The following is a 24,156-nucleotide window of genomic DNA, read 5'->3' on the forward strand; positions in this document are numbered from 1 at the left end:
GTTTTCTCAACTATAAAATGAGCATTATATTTCCTGTGTTGAAAAGTGAGCATGGGTTACTTGTGTAATTTTTAAGTGTTATATATTTTTGAAAGTCAGTAATATATGTTTTTTCTTAATTAGAAAAAAACCTCTGCCCTTCCACCCTTAGAGGATTACCATAAGAATTAAATAGGATGGTCTATGTACCATAGCATTGAAACCTTACAAAATGCTTGCTGGTGATGCTCACAGCAGCAGAATCTTTGGTGGGTGAGAAGCATCATTCTACTGGGGTGGGATGGGGGTGGGGGAGAGGAGTCATTCTTTATTGCTTTTGCTAAAACATTATTCTTAGATCGCTACTGTAGATACTTTTTGAGCTTATTGAAACATTCTAGATATTGTCTAAAAGAGCTTTCTCTACAATGCGATGTGGCATCAAAGATTATTAGAATTGATGTAATAATTTACAGGCAATTTCTTACCAATTATTTTCTAGCAATGGGGTAAATTCCAAGGCTTTATCTCATTAAGGCATCCCGGGGTGGCTCAGTTGTCTTCACGAGTTTAATAACCATTGCAAGCAATTTTCACTGTCTGCTTTGCAGATGTTGCTGCTAAATCATTTTTAGCCAACCCCTTTGCTTTTCTAATTTGTCTTTTCCTGTTTCTCTGAGGATTTAACCCTGTGTGGGAAGAAACCCTCACATTTACAGTACACATGCCAGAAATAGCTTTGGTTCGGTTCCTTGTCTGGGATCACGATCCGATTGGACGAGATTTTGTTGGGCAAAGAACTGTGACCTTTAGCAGCTTAGTGCCTGGTAAGTCTGGCTGGCCTTTTCTCTCTAGACTGACCATTCCTTTTCTTTGGAAGATTTAATATATGATATGTGATATACATGATACATGGCATATATGATATATAAAATATGTGTTATATGATAATGTGAGTGTTAACATAAAGAACTATAGTAAAGTCAGGTATTTAATTCTGTTGCACCCATGGGAAAGCCAAACACAAGTTCAACTAAAAGGAAACTACTTTCTCTACTTTTATCAGGCTACCGGCATGTCTATTTGGAAGGACTGACGGAAGCATCCATTTTTGTCCACATAACAATCAATGAAATCTATGGAAAGGTAAGAAAGATCACAGGGCTTAAAGCCACATGCAACAATAATATGGTCCTTAATAAAGTTTTCTAATTCATTTCATAAAAGGGAACGTGTATCTTGACAAGCTGTTTTTTTAACAGAAAACTCTAGTGAAGCCCAGCCCACACTGTGCTCAGTGTGCTCTCCTGCCCACAGGTCTCCATCCGTGTGTGCTCCTTCCTCTTTTTAGGGGTGTGTACTCATTCCCTCCACCTAGGGGCCCTCTCTGGGCTTAAAAGAATTGAGAAAACTATTACTCTCTAGGGCAATCATTTGTTTGACTAAAACAGGACAGATAGACTTACATATTTGAATTTTATTATAATCCTTAAAAAGACCCAGCTGACTGCAGTGGGAAATGTAGTCTCAGATGTTTGAATTACCTGTACTAACTGGACTATGATCCCAGCCAGTTCTAGGCAGGATGCATTCATTCAGTGCCATTGTATTCAACTGGAAACCTAAAAATCATGAATGAATTAAAAGCCACCCACAGGACTTAAAAGGAAGAGACCATAGAAGTGTATTCTAGCTCTTTGCTGATGCCAGTTTCTTCATTGCAGAGCTCACTTGAGATTTACAAATCAATAGGCTGTCCTCTGGTAATGCCAAGTAATTGGGGACTTGGCCACTGGAATCAATTTTCAGGACTAGATGTGATTTGGAGGGGCTGTAGCATTGACCAGGGCCCGGGAATGTCCAGTGCTCTTTATCAGAAGGTCTGCATTGCCTGGAGCTCCTCCTCCAGAGGTATATACATTCTCTGTGCTTCCGTTTCCTTATTTGTACATGTGGGGTAAAAATCGTACCTACTTCATAAACAAATACTTTACTTTTAAAAAGCTGCCTGGCACATAGTAAATGCTCAAAAATGTTGGCTAATATTAATATTATTAGAGACTATAATCCAACTGGCAGGTAGTGGACCAATTTGGCCTGAAATAGGAGGTATGTGTTTATTCTCACATCCATCAGTTGGGAGGGGTGAGGTGCTAAGGATCCTAATTTCTAAGAGTGATAAAGTTTTATGACTTTCTGTGTTTAGTCCTGGGTTTCTATTTGTGCTTGTTGGGCTCTCTCCTCTGGCCTAAACATACACAAATGTAAATGATCGAAAAATGATTCTTGAATTTCTAGGAATCCCAGGTGAACAAAGCAGCATCTCTAGCACTTAACATGCTTGAGAGAAATAATAAAAATCAGTTTGTTAAAAACTTGAGCCAAGAAGGTGTTCTGTAGGACTTGTGTTCTCCTTCCTAAATAGATGTCCATGTGTAAGTCATTAATTACTTTCAAGGGGTGTTTGGGTCGATATGCATAAACCACAGCATGATAGTGGTGAACTGAGCAATGAATGAACTTGTGACTAAAAATCCAAAGTGGGAGAAAGGGTTTAGAGAGCATATGTGTTCTATCTCCTTCTGTTTTTACTTGTGCAGCCTTCTTGAATGAGCCCAAAATGTGTTTTGTTGTGCTTTTTTCCCCCTTGCAGTGGAGCCCTTTAATACTCAACCCCAGTTACACTATATTGCACTTTCTAGGAGCTACAAAGGTAGTTTCTCAGCATGGTGCTTGGTTCTTGCTGGCGCGTTTCTCTCTCAGTGGTCATGGCGGCATGCTCTCTCACATCGCTCCATCTTCCTGCTTACCACTTTAAAACATGCATCCGTTGCTTTAAGGTGGCTCAAGTTCATTACAGTCTTTTCACTGTGGAAACTCTTCCTACCACCTTGTCATCTTCGGGCAGGAAACTTGTGGGAAAGCTTGGTTGTGAAAATGGGAGGCTGCCTTCCTCCCGAAGTCAGGTTGATAAAATGTGCATGACGTTGTGCAAACATGCTGTGAGCTGCTGTTTTCTTGGTTTGAATATTCTTCAGTGGCTGTGAGATTTCGTTTTGTATCCATTTTTCATGGAGCTGTCATTTAAAAGGCAAGCAGTTGACACAGTGGTATTTGCTTAACTTGTGCTTGGTCCTTTTGTGTCTTCAGAACAGACAGCTCCAAGGTCTGAAAGGGCTGTTCAATAAGAATCCCAGGCACAGCTCTTCAGAAAACAGTTCCCATTATGTTCGGAAGCGATCGATTGGAGATAGGATTCTGCGACGCACAGCCAGTGCTCCAGCCAAAGGCAGAAAAAAGAGCAAAATGGGCTTCCAAGAAATGGTAGAGGTAAAGGATTCTGTGTCTGAGGCTGCAAGAGATCAAGATGGGGTCCTGAGAAGGACCGCACGGAGTTTGCAAGCACGCCCTGTCTCTATGCCTGTTGACAGAAGTCTTCTGGGGGCTCTGTCGCTGCCTATATCCGAAACTGCAAAAGACACAGAAGGAAAAGAAAGCTCTCTGGGTAAGATGCTTTAAGTTTCTCTAAGAATACACCCCTTTAAGGCCCATTTTGGTCCCTAATTACCACTGTTACATGACTGACATTTTGTAGTCAAAGTAAAATATACTGGAAAATAAAACATTACAGTACATTACAGTGTTACCTTTTAGACCGTATTTTAAACTTTGGAGAGTGGGTGGTAAAAGAGCTATCTCCTAGTCACCTAAAGCCTCAAAATAACATTGACATCTGAAATTGACAGTGAGGGATCAGGTGTGATGGCATGGAGCCTACGGGTCTATGAGGCACAACAGAGGGAGGTGAAACCTGCAAAATATTAGCAGAGATCATGGTTTTCTAAGTGGGTACAATATTTACTGATTTTCTGAGGAGGAATAGAATTAAATGGACTTTTCCGAGGTTGAATTTAGTTATATTTCTTTCCCACCATATAACATGTTTTCTACAATTGGAAATGTTTATGGAGAAAGAGGAAAAGCCAGATGTTAAAAGTAATCCACCTTCTTCACTTGAGAAATCTTTGCTTCCACAAGAGGTAGCTTATTAGCTGTTTTCCTGTGGCCTCGTTTCCCTAACCCCTGGATGTTGGCAGGGAAGGAAGCATGTCTGCAGCTCCTGTCCATTCATAGATTCCTCAGGCATAGGAAGCAGGCATTACCCACCTTTTCCCCTAATTTGAGCATAATGCTTCACTCATATCAAGAACGTGATAAAGAGTGATATCTGCTTTACAGTGTACCAAAGAGCTCTTGCCTTGTGTCTGTGACTCTTCCCCCACCCTATTTTAGATAATTTAAGCACCCAAACTGTGCCCATGTGAGGTCTCTGCAACAAATGTTTTAATTAAATCAAAATCACTTCAGACAGGAGAATGTGATACCTGTTTCTTTTAGCAAAAGTCTTTCATCATGCAATCTAATTTCAATGATCTATTTTCTCACAAACACCACTTTGCTTGTATTGATTTTTATTGTAAGATATTGTAGGGAGACAAACCAATTTTTGAATGGTTTATTTGAAGGAGAAAAAGGCAGTTAACAAGTTTGAAATTTTGCTAAGAGCAGTATCAGAGAAGAGATGAAATATATGCTTTAAAATTTATTTCAAAACTCCATTTTGGGGGAAAGTAAACTACATGTAAATATAAATAACTCCATTTGGGGGGGAAAATAAAGCAAAAGAAATTAGTAATAATTAATCCTGTAATGCCACAATTCAGATGTTACTACCATTAAGGTGAGTTAGAAAGTAACAGTTATGTTTCTTTCCTCCCTTTAAAAAACAGGAAATTTATATAAGTTATTCATATATATATAGCATAATATAATAATACTTAAGTATAAAACTTATAAATATGGAGCAGTACATAACCATGCAATGATTCAAGTTATCATGTAGAAGAAAAATTAAGTGGAAAAAATTCAGAATAAAAAATTGTATGCATAATTCTATCCCTCTACAAAAGCTTACAGTGGCTATCTGAGTGGTAACATCATATAATCTTTATTTTTTTTCCTTATAATTTTTGGGTTTATCAAATTTTTATGATGAATTTTTTTAGTTAGGAAAATATTTAATAAAAAGTTAAACATATTTTCTTGATTCTCATAACTGAAAGCATAAAATCCGTTAAAATAATGTGATTAAGAACACTTGAACACCTAATATCAATATTGTCTTAGCACTATACTAAACAGGATGGGGTACCCCAAATTACTTTGAATTGTGTATTTTTATAGTTTTCCTTACTGTGCCTGATATCTTACTGCCTCTTTTAGGGGAGAATGCAATATGAAATTTATGTATTAAAACCAAAAAATAGGATCAATGGAAAATTAGATATTAGCAATGGTATAAAATTGGTGACCAAGTCTTTATTTTTACATTTTAAAGTCAACAGATACTGATATTTTAATGCATCTATTGCACCCTCCAATTTGTTTTAGAAATTAATTGGTTAAAATCAGTATTTTGACAAAATGTTTTTCAAAATGATTTGTGTGGGTTTTTTTTTTTTCTAACACATGTATAACTTTGAAAGCTTACAGTATCTTGCTTACAGGTACCACAATACTTTGTTTAACAGAGCTGTCTTGTTCTGTTTCTATTGCCATGCTTCTGTGTAGTACAAATCTGAATAGGAAACAACTTAAGGTAATCTTCACTGTAAAAGTATGGTAACTCATTGACATTTTCTTTTACAATGAATATTACATCCTTAGCTGATGTAATAGCTATTCAAAGGGAAGTTTCAGTGAAATTTTACCATTTATCCATCACACAGACACTTTGTTGCAAATCTATGCAATCCATAATTATATTGTCACGATGTAACAGATTTACATTTTCCATTTGTCTGTCTGAAGACAAACATGAGTGTCTGCAGGTCCTACGTAAAGTGATACATGTCACTTAAAATATTGTTTGTTTCATTCAGCAGAAGATACGGATGACAGAAGAGATGGGAAGGCAAGTATAAAAGACCAACATTTTCCAAATTTCAACAAAAAGTTATCCGCTTCCTCCAGTGCTCTCCTCCACAGAGACATCAGCCACGGGGACTCTGCTGTTTCTACCGCCAACTTGTCAATCACAGCACAGTTGCTACCAGGTCCAAAGGGTGGGAGAACCAAATCAAATGTGTTAAGTGATCGCCAGGAACACCAGTGTACCAACAAATCCCTCTCCCCAAGGCAGCATTTGGCTCGTGACCCTGCAGTTAGCCTAACACAAGATCTATGTGGTGTGAAAACCAAGGAAAATGGGAATGCTGGGGGCTTCGTGGTAGGGAAAAGCGCATTGTCAGGAAGCATCCTTTCTCAAAGCAATCTGGAGATTAAGAAGCTGGAAGGTAATTGGGATAAGGGCAGAGCTGCAACATCCTTTTCTTTGTCAGACGTCTCTACGCTCTGTTCTGACATACCTGACTTACATTCCACTGCAATTCTCCAGGAGAGTGAAATTTCCCATCTTATTGATAATGTCACTTTGACAAATGAGAATGAGCCTGGCAGTTCCATCTCAGCACTGATTGGCCAGTTTGATGAGACCAGCGACCAGGCTAACCCCACAGTTTTGTCTCATCTTCAGAGCCCCAGTGTGATAGCAGGCCATCCTCCCTTGCCTACCATGGACCTAAAAATGCCCTTCATGCATGGCTTTTCCAGTGGAAAACCCAAGTCATCCTTCCTGTGCTCATCTCCTGAGCAGACTGCATTCCTGGGGCACGAGATCTCTGAGTGCTCAACACATGCAGCTGTTTGTGAGTCTGTCTGCACTCCTGTCTCTAAAACTAAAGCAGATGACCTTTCTGGGAAGACCAAGACAGGGGCCATGGAAAACAATCTGCCTCTGTCCTCTAATAATCCTCACTGCTGGTTACTAAAAAGTCCCACCCACAGAAAAGACTGGGAAATACTGAAGAACCACAGCCCTGCCACTTCCACTGACTTGACACTGAAAGATGTAATGGTGGATCCCACTCTCTGTTTAAATTCTGGGGAGAGCAGTCTCGTGGAAATGGATGGAGACTCACAAAGTCTGCCTTTAACAACCTATGGATATAGGAGAGAGGGCACAAGTCACCTCGCTTCTCCTTTAAAACTGAAATACAGTCAGGATGTGGTGGAACATTTTCAAAGAGGCTTGAGAAATGGCTACTGTAAAGAGACTCTCCACTCTTCTGTCTCTGAAATATTCAACAGTAGTATTCAAGATGTCAAAAATCAAAATATTTCTCGTCTAGCCTATCAGGGAGCTGGTTTTATGCATAACCATTTCTCAAATTCAGATGCAAAAAAGAACCAGACCCCTGGGCCCCTGTCTAGCGTTCAAGACATGCATGACCCTGCCCCCGAGCAGTCCACACACCCTCCTCTGCCTGCTCTGAAGCTGCCCAGTCCTTGCAAATCCAAAAGTCTGGGAGACTTAACATCAGAGGACATCGCCTGTAATTTTGAAAGCAAGTACCAGTGTATTAGTAAGAGCTTTGTTACAACGGGCATCAGAGACAAGAAGAGCGTAACTGTGAAAACAAAGTCGTTAGAGCCTATAGATGCCCTGACCGAACAGCTGCGGAAGCTTGTGTCCTTTGACCAGGAAGACGGCTGCCAAGTGCTGTATTCCAAGCAAGATGTCAATCAGTTCCCCAGGGCACTGGTCAGAAAGTTGTCATCCAGAAGTCAGAGCAGAGTGCGCAACATTGCCAGTCGCGCCAAGGAAAAGCAGGAAGCCAACAAGCAGAAAAGTGTGAACCCCAGCCCTATGGGAGGAGTGGTTCTTCGAAGCAAACCCTGCGCACCGGCACCCGCGGGGAACCGGCACTCCACCGGCTCGTACATCGCGGGCTACTTGCGGAGCGCCAAGGCCGCCTGCGGCGTGGAGGGCCGCGGCATCCCCGAGGGCGCGTGCGCAGCCCTGCGCTCTGGGCATGCCGACCAGTTCTGTTCACATCATTCCGTTTTGCAGACCGAGCCGAGCAGTGATGATAAACCAGAAATTTATTTTCTTTTGAGACTGTGAATTACATAAAGCTGCATTTTTTTTTTTTTTTACATTTTAAATAAGCTGCATTTTCACTGTTTACAAGATATTCTGTAGAATGTCTGAGTTTTCAGTAAATACGGTCCTTGGCTTTGAGATGATTTTAAAATGTATTTTTCTTAAACTTGTATTACCATCTCCCTTTGACTCCATGTGTTCTTCTTGTTCATGCGTTTGTATATAGCTTCGGGTGGCATTTCCCATGTACCTTTCTGATCTTTCTCCCCTGAGGTATAAACTCTATTGGTATGATGTATGTGCATGCCCTAGATGTGAAACTTCTCAGCAGCTTGGTTTCTACCGTCCGTATGTTTCACCAAGATGCTCTTTACTCTTTGTCCTCAGATCACAGTCACAAATGTAGTCATTTTTACTGTCAAGAGATTTTACAAAGGACAAAGGGAGAAATTCTTTATTTTAAAGCCACTATCATTTTTCCTAGTTTTTGTTCTTTATTAAGAAGCCCAGATGCATTTTTGTAACTCATTTAAAAGAAGGTTAAAATAGTTAACTTACCTTTTAAGATTTCTCTACCCCACCCAGAAGGAGAGTTCAAAGGAGATTGGTACCGGCTCCCTCCACACCCTCTCTTTTTTTTTTTTTTTTTTTTTTTTGCCACACCCTCTCATTTTTGAGTAGGCTGTGAGGGTATGAGGAATAAAGCAAACTTCTGTATATAAGGACAAAATTGTTTGTTTCACATAAATTTTGTTACATATTTTTGCTAATGGCTTTGTATGTAACAACACAGTTGCCAAGCTATTTGTTGTACTTTTGAATTTTCTGATTAAATTATAGACTGCAAATAATGGCTTTCAGAATGAGGGACTTCCAGCAGATGCTAACAATAACAGTAGCACAAGTTGAAAACTTCCCAAAGCTTTCCAGAAAAAAAAATATTTTCTCATGATAAAACCCAAGTGAATAGATATTTAGAAGAAAGCTTTTCCCTTCAGGGAGCCAAGTAACTATATTTTAGTACCAACATACATTATTTTCACTGTGAATCCATTTTTTATTGCATGTTCAGATGTCCCTCTTTGCTTTTTTGTAACATTAACTGCAATGATGATGTTCTTGGAGTTCATGAAAATATAATTAAAGGAGATTTTTAAACACTTCGTGAATTTTTTTTTTTTGCAATTGAAGCTCACGTGATGACTGTTGAGTAGGGAACCTGAACCACTCAGAAATATTTGCCTTTTCATCTCTTTGCAGCAGAAGAGATCACTTCTACAGGGGCAGTTTTAAGCAGCATTTCATGTCTTTGAGTGTTCTCACTGTGCTTTAAAGACCATATTTGTAAGGCGACTTGAGAAGAAATTCAATGTGATGAGTTTATTTGCATTTGGTGATGATGTTGCTAGTTTAAAAATCCTTCCCAAATCCTGCGTGTGACGGGGGGTGGGCGGGGCGGGGTGGAGGATATGCAGGCAATGCAGGCAAAAGGCTGTATTTGGCAAATTAGGCCACCTGAATCTTTGTTGTGTGTGGGGGGAGTGGGGAGGAAAGCAGTTAGACTCCGCTTTCTCTCAGTTCCCAACCCTGAACTTCTCCCCAGTGCTGAGGGTCTTCCTCTCTTTGGACAAGCACTGGGACGCTGGTTGGGGTAGGGGTGTAATAATGAAAGGAGAGGGACCCATTTTCCATCCCTTAGTGAACCTGAGATATTTCATCATCTTGGGGGTTCTGAACCCACAAAGTTCCATCCTTAGACCTTGGTTTGTTTTTAAAGTATCTTTGTCTTAAAGAGATTAACATGGTATAAAGTTGTTGAAATTCATTTGCAAAAAGGTATAGAATTTATCTGCCTTTTATAATTTGATGGAATATGTATTCTTTTTTTTTAATGGATATAGAGGCATTCTGATTATTTATTTATTTGGTTGTGCCAGGTCTTAGTTGCAGCTCAGAGGCTCCTTAGTTGCAGCTCACGGGCTCCTTAGTTGCAGCTCACCCACTCCTTAATTGCAGCACGTGGGCTCCTTAGTTGCAACATGCGGGCTCCAGTTGTGGCATGTGAACTCTTAGTTGTGGCATGTGTGTGGGATCTAGTTCCCTGACCAGAGATCAAACCCAGGCCCCCTGCATTTGGGAGCGTGGAGTCTTAACCACTGCGCCACCAGGGAAGTCCCAGAAATCTGTATTCTCAAAAAAATCCAGGAGGTTACATATGGATGTCAACCCTATCTCAAGGTGATTTAGTAGTAACATAAATGGTTGGTGCCAAGTGATGGGTTATGAGACAAATCCCCCAGGTACCCTGTGTGTCTGTCACCCATACATGAAGTATTCTTCTACTGATAGACTTAGGAAGAGGAGGGAAAGCGAATTCATGATTACTATTTGGGGGTTGCCTAATAAGGAAGAGGAAGAAATAAAGCTTAAATTTTACTGCAAGCTTTCAGTGCTCGGGTTAGACTCCTGACCAGGGTTTCATTTGTTTGGAAGATGGATCAGGGACTCACTCAGTCACGAGGAAATCACACAGCCAGTGAGATCTCAAGCAAGATATTAACAGGCTTTCTAATTTTTTTCTTTTGAGAGCTAGAGAGTCCAGGAAGCCCCCATTCTCTGCCAAGCCTGACTAGAGCAAGCCCTGTGAGGTTTCATAGTTCTCTCATTTGACTCCTTTCTTAGAGGCTGAATGGAATATTCCAAGCCTGGGCAGCGACAGGTGCCTGGGAGAGTTGCCTGCAGCAGTGGCAGTATCCACAGAGGACAGAGTAAAGCTTCTTTTTTTTTCCTTTTTTTAGTGACTCAGATATATATATATATATATATCCCCATATCCCCTCCCTCTTGTAAAGCTTCTTAACATAAATCTGATCAAGCCATCTTTCCCACTTAAAACCCTTTAGTGGATCCCCATCTCTTATGGAATAAGGTTCCATAGCCTTTGCATATAAGGTCTGCTATTCGGTACCTTTGTTTCTATAGCCTGGTCTCCTCTGCCTTAGACTGCCCTTTCCTCCTTTACCCACTACATTTTCCAAGATGTATCCTGGAGGGTCCTTTCCTCTAGAGAGCCTTCTCTGATTGTCATCTCCTCTTCCCTGGTTGTACCCAACCCATCAAGAATCCCTCAGCTCCATTTGGGAGCCTTTGACTGCCCTCGATTGTATCAGTCTGTTCACTTGTATGCCTCCTCCACTAGACGCAGACCTCTCTGAGGGCACTGATTAGGCCTCGTGCCCTTTCCTAGCTCAAGGCCTGGTACTTATTTGTATTCAGTAAATGTTTGATACATTGATGAATGAGAACTTAGGGAAAATGTGAGAGAAAACCTGTGTCTGCTGTCACAGTTTTTTGTGTGCAGGGAAGGAGGAAGAAGCACAGAATCTTGTTTCAAGTGTGGTGATGACTGAATTTATCTTTGTTTCCCTTTAATTTTTTCATTTCCCTTTTTCCATCCAGCCCATCTTTTTCTCTCCTTTTTAATTTAGTATCTATTTCATTCCCCGTGAGTAAGAGTAGCTGATTTTTGTAAAGGATTCTGCAATTTAAAAATAGTTTTATATGTGGCGCATCTCGCTTGGTCCTTACAACAATTTTGTGAAGAGATGAGGTTATCATCATTTCATAGCTTCCGAAAATTAATGTCAGTGAACGTGTGATTTGCCCAAGGTCATGGGGCCTAGGAAATCACCAAGAAAGGTTAATCCAACTCCTACTTTTGTTCTCTTTCCTCTATACACCATTGCCTTTCCTGAAGACTTTAGTGCATATTTGGTTAGCATCCTTTCCGGGCTAGAGACTCAGCTGGCTGCTGGGATTATGAGAATAGGGACTTGTCTTTAGGGAGCCACCAGCTGGTAGAGATGCTGAGACATAATGTATTGGTTTTGTTCCAAATGTCCAAACATTTAGAAACAATATTACGTGTGGTAGTTGAAAATATAAGGAAAAAGAATTAGAAAGTTATGTTGCCATGCCTATGACGTCCATGAATAACCCAGTTTTTGAAAGTTAATAAACTTTATTTTTTAGAGCAGTTTTAGGTTCATAGCAAAACTGAGCAGGAAGGACAGAGATTTCCACTATGCCCTCTGTTCCCGCCCATATGGCCCCATCCACAACTTCCTCCACTATTGACATCATCCGCTACAGTGGCTGTATTTACTACAGTTGATGAACCTACAATGACACATTGTTATCTCCCAAAGTCCATTGTTAACATTAGGGTTCACTCTTGGTGTATTGCACATTCTGTGGGTTTTGATGAATGTATAATGATATATATCCACCGTTGTGATATCATACAGAATAGTTTCACTGCCCTAAAAATCCTTTATGCTCTGCCTATTCATCTCTCCACCGTCCACCCCCAAACCTTGGAGACCATTGATCTTTTTACTGTCTCCATAGTTTTTCCTTTTTCATAATGTCATATACTTGGATCCATACAGCCTTTTCATATTGGCTTCTTTCACTTAGAAATACTCATTTAAATGTCCTCCAGGTCTTTTCATGTGTGATAGCTCACCTCTTTTTAGTGTGAATAGTATTCCATTGTCTGAATGTACTACAGTTTATCCATTTACCTACCGAAGGACATCTTGGTTGCTTCTAAATTTTGGCAATTAGGAATAAAGGTGCAATAAATATCAATGTGTAGGTTTTTGCATAGACATAAATTTTCAACTCATTTAAGTAAGTACCAAGGAGCATGATTACTGGATCATATGGTAAGAGTATGTTTAGTTTCATAAGAAGCTGCCAAACTGTCTTCCAAAGTAGCTGTACCATTATGCCTTCCCACCAGCAATGAATGAGAGTTCCTATTGTTCCACGTCCTCGCTAGTACTGTTCTTCTCCTTCAATATTGAATTGGTTGCTCTGGGTCTTTTAATCTTCATATAAACTTTAGAATTAGTCTGTTGATGTACACAAAATGCTGGGACTTTGATTGGAATTGTGCTGAATCTATAGATCAAGTTGGGAAGAACTGACATCTTGACAATATTGAGTCTTTCTATCCATGAACATGCAATCTCTCCATTTATTTTATTCTCCTTAGATATATTGATATTTTATTGGAGTTTTGAGGTTTGCTTCATAGAGATCTTGTACACATTTCGTTAGGCTTATACCTAAGTATTTCATTTTGGGGGGGTGCTAATGTATAAGGTAGTGTGTTTTTAATTTCAAATTCCACGTGTTCATTCCTGGTATAAGGAAAGCAGTTGATTTCTGCATATTAACCTTGTATCCTACAACCTTGCTATAGTCATGTATTAGTTCCGGGAGGTTTTTTAAAATTTTTTGTCAATTCTTCTAGATTTTCTACATAAAGAATTATGTCATCTGTGAACAAAGACAATTTTATTTCTTTTTCAATCTGAATACATTTTATTCCTTTTATTGTTTCCTTTTCTTGTCATGTTGTATTAGCTAGGACTCCCAGTACAATATTCAAAAACAGAGATAAAAGTGGACATTCTTGCCTTATTCCTGATATTAGCAGGAAAGCTTCGAATTTCTCACCATTAAGTGTGATGTTAGCTGTTGGTATTTTGTAGATGTTCATTATCAAGTTGAAGATGTTCCCTTGTATTCCTGGTTTGCTGAGAGTTTTTATCATAAATGCATGCCGGCTTTTGTCAAATGCTTCTTTTGCACCTATTAATATGACCATGTGATTTTTCTTCTTTAGCCTGTTGATATGATGGGTTACATTAATTGATTTTTGAATGTTGAAACAACCTTGCATACCTGGGATAAAGCCCACTTGGTCATAGTGTATAATTCTTCTTACACATTGTTGGACTTTATTTGCTAATATTTTGTTGAGGATTTTTACGTCAATGTTCATGAGAGATATTAGGCTGTAGTTTTTAAATAATGTCTTTGTCTGGTTCTGGTATTAGGGTAATACTGGTCTCATAGAATGAGTTAGGAAGTATTCCCCCTGTTTCTATCTTCTGGAAGAGATTGTAGAGAATTGGTATAATTTCTTCCTTAAATGTTTGGTAGAATTCACTAGGGAACCCAATCTGGGCCTGGTGCTTTCTGTTTTGGAAGGTTATTAATTCAATTTCTTTAATGAATGTAGATTTCTTCTTTGATTCATAGGTTATTTAGAAGCATGGTGTTTAATCTCCAAGTATTTGGGGATCTTCCAGTTGGCTTTCTATTATTGATTTCTAGTTTAATTACATTGTGGTTTGAAAGCAGGCATTGTATGATATATATTCTTTAAATTTATTAAGGTATGTTCTGTGGCCCAGAAAGTGGTCTATCTTGAATGTTACATGTGAGCTCGAGCAGGATGTGTAATCTGCTACTGGATGAAGTAATCAATAAATGTCTATTATGTCCAGTTGACTCATGATGTTATTGAGTCCAACTCTGTCTTTACTGAATTTCTGCCTGCTGGATCCGTCCATTACTGACAGAGAAGTATTAAACTCTCCAACTCTATTAGTGTATTCCATCTATTGTAGTTTTTTGCCTTATATATTTTGACACTCTGTTGTTAGATACATACACATTAGGGATTCACCCCTTTATCATTATGTTAATGTGCATCTTTATTCCTATAACTTTCCTTGCTCTGAGTCTGCTGTCTGAAATTAATGTAACTATTCTCACTCTTTTTGATTAGTGTTAGCATGGTATATCTTTATCTCTTTACTTTTGATCTCTATGTGTTTTTATATTTAAAGTGGGTTTCTTATAGACAACATATAATTGGGCCTTGGTTTTTGATCCACTCTGACAATCTGTCTTTTAATAGGTTTATTTAGATCATTGATATTTAAAATGATTATTGATATGGTTGGATTAATATCTACCATATTTGTTACTATTTTCTATTCATTGCCCTTGTTCTTTGTTCCTGTTTTTGTCTTTCACACTTCTTTTGCCTTTTGTGGTTTTAATTGATAATTTTATGATTCCATTTTTAGTGGTTGCCCTAGAGTTTGCAATATACATTTACACCTAATCCAAGCCCACTTGCAGATAATACTACAGACATACCCTGGAGATTTTGAGGGTTCAGTTCTAGACCTCCACAATAAAGTGAATATCACAATAAAGTGAGTCACATGAATTTTTTCATTTCCCAGTGAATATAAGTTTATGTTTACACTATTAAGTGCGCAATAGCATTATCTCTGAAAAAATGTACATACCTTAATAAAAAAATACTTTCGGGCTTCCCTGGTGGCGCAGTGGTTGAGAATCTGTCTGCTAACGCAGGGGACACGGGTTCGAGCCCTGGGCTGGGAGGATACCACATGCTGCGGAGCGACTAGGCCCGTGAGCCACAACTACTGAGCCTGCACGTCTGGAGCCTGTGCTCCACAATGAGAGAGGCCGCGATAGAGGCCCGTGCACCGCGATGAAGAGTGGCCCCCACTCGCCACAACTAGAGAAAGTCCTCGCACAGAAACGAAGACCCAACACAGCAAAAATAAATTAATTAATTAATAAACTCCTACCCCCAACATCTTAAAAAAAAAAAAAAGAAAACCACAGCTTTAAAGAAAAAAAAAAACTTTCTTGCTAAAAAATGGTAACCATCACCTGAGCCTTCACCAAGTTGTAATGTTTTTGCTGGCGGAAGGTCTTGCCTCAGTGTTGATGGCTGTTGACTGATCAGGGTGGTGTTTGCTGAAAGTTGAGGTAGCTGTGGCGGTTTCTTAAAATCAGACAACAGTGAAGTTCACCACATTGATTAACTCTTCCTTTCATGAATGAGTTCTCTGTAGTGTACAATGATGTTTGATAGCATTTTACCCACAGTAGAACTGCTTTCAAGATTGGAGTCAGTCCTCTCAAACCCTGCCACTGCTTTATCAACTAAGTTTATGTAATAGTCTAAATCCTTTGTTGTCAATTCAACAGTCTTCACAGCATCTTCACCAGGAGCAGTTTCCATCTCAGGAAACCACTTTCTTTATCATCCATAAGAAGCAACTCATTCATTAGACTTTATCATGAGATTTCAGCAATTCACTCACACCTTCAGGCTCTACTTCTGGTCTCCTGCTATTTCTACCACTTCCTCTACTGAATCACTTCCTCTACTGAAGTCTTGAACCCCTCAAAATCATCTATGAGGGTTGGAATCGACTTCTAAACTCCTGTTAGTGTTTATATTTTGACCTCTTCCCGTGAATCACAAATGTTCTTAATGGCATCTAGAATGGTGAATCCTTTCCAGAAGGTTTTCAATTTACTTTGCCCAGGTCCATCAGAAGAATTGCTTTCTATGACAGCTATGGCCTTATGAAATGTATTTCTTAACGAATAAGACTGGAAAGTCAAAATTACTCATTGACCCATGAGCTGCAGAATGGATGTTGTGTCAGTAGGCATGAAAACAACATTAATCTCATTGTACATCTCCATCAGAACTCTTGGGTGACCAGGTGCATTGTCAGTGAGCCATAATATTTCAAAAAGAATCTTTTTTCTGAGGAGCAGTTCTCAACAGTGGGCTTAAAATATTCAGTAAATCATGTTGGAAACAGACGTGCTGTCATCCAGGCTTTGTTGTTCCATTTACAGAGCACAGGCAGAGTAGATTTAGCATAATTCTTAAGGGCTCTAGGATTTTCAGAATGGTGAATGAGCAGTAGCTTCAACTTAAAGTCACCAGCTGCATTAGCTTTTAACAAGACTCAGCCTGTCCTTTGAAGTTTTGGAGCCAGGCATTGACTTCTCTCTAGCTATGAAAGTAATAGGTGGCATTTTCTTCCAATATAAAGCTGTTTCATCTACATCGAAAACCTGTTATTTAGTGTAGCCACTTTCACTAATTATCTTAGCTAGATCTTCTGAATAACTTGCTGGAGCTTCTACCTCAGTACCTGCTTCTTCATCTTGTACTTCTGTGTTATGGAGAAAGCATTTTTCTTTAAACCTCATGAGCCAACCTCTGCTGGCTTCAAATTTTTCTTCCACAGCTTCCTCACCTTTCTCAGACATCAGAGAATTGAAGAGAATTAGCGCCTTGCTCTGAATTAGACTTTGGTTTAAGGGAATGTTATGGCTGATTTTGATCTTCTCTGGAGGCTAATAAAACTTGCTCCATATCAGCAATGAGGCTGTTTTGCTTTCTGATCATTCATGTGCTTGCTGGAGTAGCACTTTTAATTTCCTTCAAGAACTTTTCCTTTGCATTCACAGTTTGGCTGTTTGGCACAAGAGGCCTAGCTTTCAGCCTATCTCAGCGTTGACATGCCTTCCTCACTAAGCTTTAAAGTGGGAGATGTGCAACTCTTTTTTTCACTTGAACACCTAGAGGCCATTGTAGGGCTATTAACTGCCCTAATTTCAATATTGTTGTGTCTCAGGGAATAAGGAGGCCTGAGGAGAGAGGGAGAAACAGGAAATGGCTGGTAGGTGGGGCAGTCAGAACACACACATTTATTAAATTTGCTGTCTTATATGGTTGCAGTTCATGGTACCCCAAAACAATTACAGCAGTAATATTAAAGATCACAGATCATCATAACAAATATAATAATGAAAAAATTTGAAATATTACAAGAATTACCAAAATGTGACATAGAGACATGAGGTAAGCAAATGCTTTTGGAAAAATGATGCCAGTAGACTTGCTTCACCCAGCGTTGCCACAAACCTTCAATTTGTAAAAAGTACAATAAAGCAAAGCACAATAAAACAAGGTATGCCTATGTACCACTCCACAGGTAGTGTGAATACATTATAATAGCAAAATAATCCTAATTCCTCCCTTCCCTTGTTTCATTGCTGTCATTCATTTCACTTGTATATGTGCATATATGAGCACATATACATATATACACACATATGTACGTTTTATATGTACACACATAAGCATACATAATCAAAAACGTTATTGTAATTATTTTGAATAAATTGCTAGCTGTTAGAAGAATTATGAAAAATCAGTTTTTATTTGGTCTTCACTTATTCATTCTCTGATATTCTTCTTTATGTAGATATGTGTTTGACCTATATCATTTCCCTTCTCTCTGAAGAATTTAACATTTCTTGCAAGGTAGGTCTACTGGCAAGAAAGTCCCACAATTTTTGTTTGTCTGAGAGTGTTTTTATTTCTCCTTCACTTCTGAAGTATATTTCAAAGGGTACAGAGTTCTAGGATAATAGGGTTTGGTTGTTGGTTTTTTTTTTTTTCTCAACACTTTATTTCATTCCATTCTCTTTTTGCTTCTGTGATTTCTGGGGACAAGTTGGTTGTGACTCTTACCTTTGTTGCTCTATAGATAAGGGTTTTTTCCTTCCAGCTTCTTGCAAGATTTTTGATTTTCTGAAGTTTCAGTACCAATCTGTAGTGGTTTTGCTGGCATTTATCCTGCTTGGTGTTCTCTGAGCTTCCTGGATCTGTGGTTTGGTGTCTGACATTTAATCTGGGGAAATTCTCAGTCATTGTTGTTACACATAGTTTTTCTGTTCCTTTCTCTCTTTTCCTTCTATTTCCATTATGTGTATGTTATACCTTTTATAATTGTCCTACATTTTTTGGATATTCTGTACTATTTTTTGTAATTCGTCGTTCTCTTTGCTTTCCAGTTTTGGAAGTTCCCATTGTCATCAAGTTCAGAGATTATTTCCTCTGCTGTATCTATTCTCCTAATGGGCCCATCAAATGTCTTTATTGATCTCTGGTATTTCTTTATGATACTTTCTTAGAATTTCCATCTCTCTACTTCGTGTTCTTACATGTCCTTTTTTTGCATGTTGTCTACATTTACCATCAAGGCTCTTAGCATATTAATCACAGTGTTTTCAAATTACTGTTGTGATAATTCCAACATTCCTACCATATCTGACTCTGGTTCTAATGATTGTCATGCCTCTTCAAACAGTATTTTTTGCCTTTTAGTATGCCTTGTAATTTTTGGTTGAAAGGTGGATGTGATGTACCAGGAATTGAAGTATGTAGGTCTTTAGTGTTGTGGTGGTAACATGTGGAGGAGGAGAGGGCAGCATTTGAAAATTCTGTGATTAGGTCTCCCTTTTTTCATGAGTCTGTGTGCCTGGACTGTGAAGTTCACCGGTACTTCTCAGTATTCCCCACCACCACCCCTTAGGTGGTACAGTATGGTTAGATGGGGCTGGAGTTGGGTGTTTCCCTTCCCTCAAGTTGGTCAGGCTCTGATAAAACCTCAGCAGGTTAAGTTTTGATAAAATAGTTTCTCCTGGGGGTGGGGGGTGGGAGTGGTTGTTGAGAAGACAGAATCCTCTAGCATATTTCAAAATGGTTTCTTTTCCTTTTTCCCCTGCTGGAAGGTTGAGGGGATTTTCCTCCAGTATTGACTGTGAGGACCTGTGAGGTAAAACTCACAAAAGTGTGAGCAATGCTCCCCCCATCCTGTCCTGCCCCATCACTGGTTCCTCCTGTAGTTTTTAAGTCTCAGACTTGTTCACACTGAGCCTCCATCATCAGTTCATCAATTACAGTTCAGATTTTCCTGCCCTGGAACTGGTTCTCATGGAGATGTCTGTTCATGGATTTCTGCTCTGGTAAGTTGTGGTTTTCTGTGTTCACCTGTGTGTCTCTCCAATTTGGGGGGCAGCAGTTCGCCTTGTGACCTCACATCTCTGACAGATCTTAGAAGAGACTGTTGATTTTTCAGTTTGCTTAGATTTTTCCTTGTTGGGAAGGAATGCTGACTTCTAAGCACTTTACGTGTTGGACTGGAAACAGAGTCCTGAATCACCCACTTTTTTAAAAAATTAAAATAGCTGACATCTTAGCTCAGGGTCACACAAAAAAATCTACATCAAAGTTTGACATGATAACATTTTATTGGGGGTAGTGTGGGGTGGCTGCATTCCCAGGGAAGCAAGAATGAGAGTCAAAGGGAATTGAGGCAGAAAAAGGAGAGAAAATTCAAAGGGATGAGTTACTGAGATGGCCAAAACTTCACAACACCATGAACGAGATGCCTAGATTTGCAAGATGTCTCCAGAGAAGCCATATGGAAAGACTGCATCTCAGAGCAGTCCATTGTAGAGAAGGAAGGGTGCAAATTTTATCTCCTGTTGTCCTTCCTACCTAATTTCTTTCAGTGCTGAAATCCACCCTATGAGGCATTAACTTCCTATGTGTCCAGGTTGTATTATGCAGACCTCCAGGCAGCCACTGGGGCAACAAGAGCCTCTGGCCTGCAATAGGACAGTCTCCACGTGCCAGTTGGGGCTATGTGTGGGGACGGTCAGTGTACGATGACAGTGGCAGTGGCTGGGACTTAACCACTGTAGGGATATTTTGAATAGCTAGAAGACTTGCAGATGGTTGATGCCTGGGTGGAATGAGCGGCAGGGATGAGTGCATCCTGGGTGATACATAAGCTGGGTCTCCTATACTATATCCCTTGAATCAATCAGATTTACTTGCATCCTGTTATAATATCCTAGATCTTGTATGAGAACAAGATATACTTCCTGTACTTCATTAAGAAGGAAGATGCAAGGCCAGTCCTTCCAAGTATCAGTCAGTTTCCATTTCTCAGCAAGACTTAAAGAGGATTAACAAACCAAGCTACAATTGTCACTGCTGCAGCTGGTCCCAGGCTCATAGCTGATATTCATCAGTTACCTCGTTTGTCACCCATTGTAGTTTCTCTCACCTTCAGTCAGCATTTTAGCTGCTGTAGGTTGCTTGCCTGGTAGGTTGACACAGTCCTTCATCCCTGATAGATTTGAACCCTCAGTTGTTTGCCTTTGTCAGGCAATAGTTGCTTTGAGTGTCCATTTACAACTATTCATGGCCAGAGAATCACCAAGAGGTGCCTCAGTGAGTCCTACAATCCAGATGTACTTGTTTTTGCCCCCATTGTGTAGCAACAACCCCACCTTCTCATGACAATCAGGGTCAACTAAACCAGTCAGTAGAGTAGTTCTTTTCTTGCTTATCCACTGGCATGAGGAGTTCAAAGCAGTTCAATTTCCAGTTCAGTGAAACTTAATGTTGTTTCTAGGAAGCAATGCTCCCTTGGGAATCAGGATCTCTAATGCAGCAGGTATAAGCCTGTAGGAACAGATAACATGAATTCTGCAAGTGGGTCCTTAAAAGCGGTAGAAGATAGGCTGATTCTTGGTTCCTAGAGCCCCTGCTTTTGTTTTTTTGTTGTTGTTTTATTAGGGGGGAGGGACTGGTTCTTTATTTCAAAAAGACATTTATCAATTTTCAGTATCAAAACAGTTACACTATTGGTTTTTCTTTCTCCCAACTGACCCCCAAAGAGACCACCAAAGGAGAGTACATTTTAAGCTAATTAAGCTGTAGGATGCACACCTAACAAACCTCACTGAAACCTCACCAAAAAGGGGGGATTGGGTGAGGAAAGAAACTTTAAAAGATCAGCACACTGCCAGCCCACAGACTAGAGAGCTCTCACAGCCAGGTGAGGTGACCAGTGTGCCCCAACCCCAAAGAAGCAAAGTTTCAAAATAGTATAAATCTTAAAAACAGCTTTGTACACAAGCTACTTAAGATTTCTCCAGCGCTAACTGATACAAAGCACAATGAGATGGCACTGTTAGAGACAGCAGCTTCAGACCCAGGAAAGGGTGCTGAGATGAGTTTCAGATGGCAATCAGTGGCAAAACATAATTTTCTTTCTTTCAAGGAAGCAGGAGAGCAAATAGGTGGTCACCTCAACATAAAGGGCACATGATCCATTCTGTGAGCGGTTGGGAATGGGGTAGAGCTAGGACAAGGATTTGGTCTCAGAAGTCTTGCCATTTTTAAAATTAATTAATGTATGCATGTATGTATGTATGGCTGCGTTGGGTCTTCGTTGCTGCACGCGGGCTTTCTCTAGTTGCGGCGAGCGAGGGTTACTCTTCATTGCGGTGCGCGGGCTTCTCATTGCGGTGGCTTCTCTTGTTGCGGAGCATGGGCTCTAGGCGCACGGGCTTCAGTAGTTGTAGCTCGTGGGCTCTGGAGCACAGGCTCAGTAGTCATGGCGCACTGGCTTAGTTGCTCCATGGCGTGTGTGATCTTCCTGGACCAGGGCTCGAACCCGTGTCCCCTGCATTGGCAGGCGGATTCTTAACCACTGCGCCATCAGGGAAGTCCTTGCCATCTTAATTTTGTTTGGTCACTTCTGATGAAAAAAAAAAAAATTTGCCCAAAGATACCATTTTCAGCTGAAAACCTGAACAGTACTTTTTTTTTTGCTGACTCCTCCTGGAATCACCTCTCTGGTTTGGTGGGTACTTTTTACAGAGCAACGAGGTTTCCCAAAATGGAGCCTTTCTCTGGGCTGTTTGGTTCTCAGGAAGGCAGGCCCATACCTTTTCCCCTCCTCTGTGGAGAAGGCAATATGCATTAAGCTGAAAAGTTACCTTCCAAAAGTGAGGCAGGGATTAGACTGCTGCTTCAGAACTATGGAATTATCTGGAATGTTTTACAAATGGCTGCTACATCAACAACAAAAAAGGTAATTATAAAATATGTACATCACAGCATGCTTTTAAAGACACTTTGCTCACATTCCCTTAAACAGTTGTTCCCAAAAGTGCTCAGCCTCTAGTCCAACTGGAATCTCTGGAGAGATTCAGATTCAGAGACAGTTTGGTGAAAAGGACACAGGGAGGGGGTGGGAGACGTGATGAAAGGAGAAAGCAGCCTTCCAGTTAGAGATCAGCCATCAGTTTCAAGGTCAGCTTCGGGCAGGCTGGCCTCAGCGGAGTCGGGGTCAGAGGGAGGGGCAGCGCAGGGCGGGACTGGGGCGCTCTGCATCTCCTCCAGGTCAAGCAGAGTCTGGTGCAGCATCCTTTGTGTACAGAGGTGCTCCTCTTTGGTGCATTTCAGTTTATCTTCCAAATCTTCAACTGTCTTTTCCAGATTGGCTGCGATCTCTCAGCAAACTCAGCACGGGTCTCTGCCTCCTTGAGTTCGTCAGTAAGAATCTGTCTCTTCCTCACATTTGTCGTCTTTTTGAGAGTCCTTTTTCTCAGCAGCACTCAGACACTTCAGCTTCTGGCCCACCAGTCTGATCTGCTCATCCGTCTCTCGGCAACGGGACTCTGCCAGCTCAGCTCGCTCCTCTGTGCCTTCCAAGTCTCCCTCAATAATCACCAACCTGAGAGCCACCTCTTCATACTTCCTACCTGCCTCTTCTGCAATGTGCTTAGCTTCTTCGAGTTGGATTTCCTGGAGCTCCCTTTTTTCCTCCTCTTTTAAGGCTCGGTTTTCAGCGACCTTCATGGCTCTCTCGCTGTGATCAGCAGCTTTCTCGGCTTCCTCCAGCTTTTGCAGGGCAGTGGCCAGGCGCTGTTGAGCGCGGTCCCGCTCCTCTTCGACCAGCTGGATCCTACGGTTCAAGGAGGCCGCCTCAGCCTGTTCCCAGGCCGCCTTTCTCCCTCCACTTCCGCGGGAGGCGGTCGGCCCTTTCCTCCGCGTCACCGGCCTGCTGCTGCAGAACATGGGTCTCGCGCTTCACCGCCTCGATGGTGACCCCCGCCGTGGTGCCCACCCGACCCCTGCTCGCCTTCGGGTTCCTGCCTCCTCTGCCCGGAGTTGCAGCCGCTTCTCACCCCTACTTCCCCTGGAGCCCCTGCTATTGGATTCGTGTACAGGATCTGAACATGCCACCATGGCCACTTTGTTCATTAGCCCCTTGTGCAAGCAGTGAACTGAGCAAGGAGAGAAGCTGACTGACACCCAGAAAATAGGTCATTCTATCTACCTGGTTATTAGGAGTCTCTTTGTGGCATAATGTGGCAGTGATTCATTTCTATAGGACCCAATATAGCATACTACAAAACTGTCTTTGACTTGAGTTCAAGGTCCTTCTTTCTCCCTCAGTTGGAATAGGTGTGGACTGAGAGAGTTGCATCAATGCAGCAGAGGCAGGCGATATGGAGGTCTAGGCCAACAAGTCATATTTTTTTTGCATCTTCTGGAGTACTTGAGTCTCCCTAAATCTACCATTTCTTTCATGAAATAGTTTGCTCCTTTGCCTCTCAACCTTCTTCTGGGAGTTTCTGTTAACACTAAGCTCATGACGGGCAGCTCCAATTGCACAGTTACTTGGTGTACCATTGTCAGGCTCTCAGGTTTTACTTCAGAGTGTATGGCCCTTCATGTTCCAGACCACTGGACCCCTAAAAATTTCACTGATGTTGCAGACCCCTTGCTCATCAAGGACTTA

General features: G+C 40.7%; 1 protein-coding gene and 1 pseudogene across 1 annotated transcript in view; one reads left to right on the forward strand and one right to left on the reverse strand.

The window, feature by feature from the left end:
- The window catches only part of PLCH1 (phospholipase C eta 1), a 269,122-nt gene extending 249,906 nt beyond the window's left edge, over window positions 1-19,216 (forward strand). Inside the window, exons 20-23 of the mRNA XM_089910967.1 lie at window positions 660-806; window positions 1,046-1,125; window positions 3,130-3,484; window positions 5,922-19,216. Coding sequence (XP_089767093.1) covers window positions 660-806; window positions 1,046-1,125; window positions 3,130-3,484; window positions 5,922-8,005 — 2,666 coding nt within the window. The 3' untranslated portion in view covers window positions 8,006-19,216. The remainder of the gene's footprint in view (window positions 1-659; window positions 807-1,045; window positions 1,126-3,129; window positions 3,485-5,921) is intronic.
- A 3,216-nt stretch (window positions 19,217-22,432) lies between these two features.
- LOC111174776 (tropomyosin-2-like) lies at window positions 22,433-23,605 on the reverse strand (annotated as a pseudogene).
- Between the last annotated feature and the right edge of the window lie 551 nt (window positions 23,606-24,156).

Source organism: Delphinapterus leucas, chromosome 4 (assembly GCF_059928025.1).
Source record: "Delphinapterus leucas isolate spDelLeu-1000000601 "Yukka" chromosome 4, BTC_Dleu_Yukka2, whole genome shotgun sequence".
Classification (NCBI taxonomy): domain Eukaryota; kingdom Metazoa; phylum Chordata; class Mammalia; order Artiodactyla; family Monodontidae; genus Delphinapterus; species Delphinapterus leucas.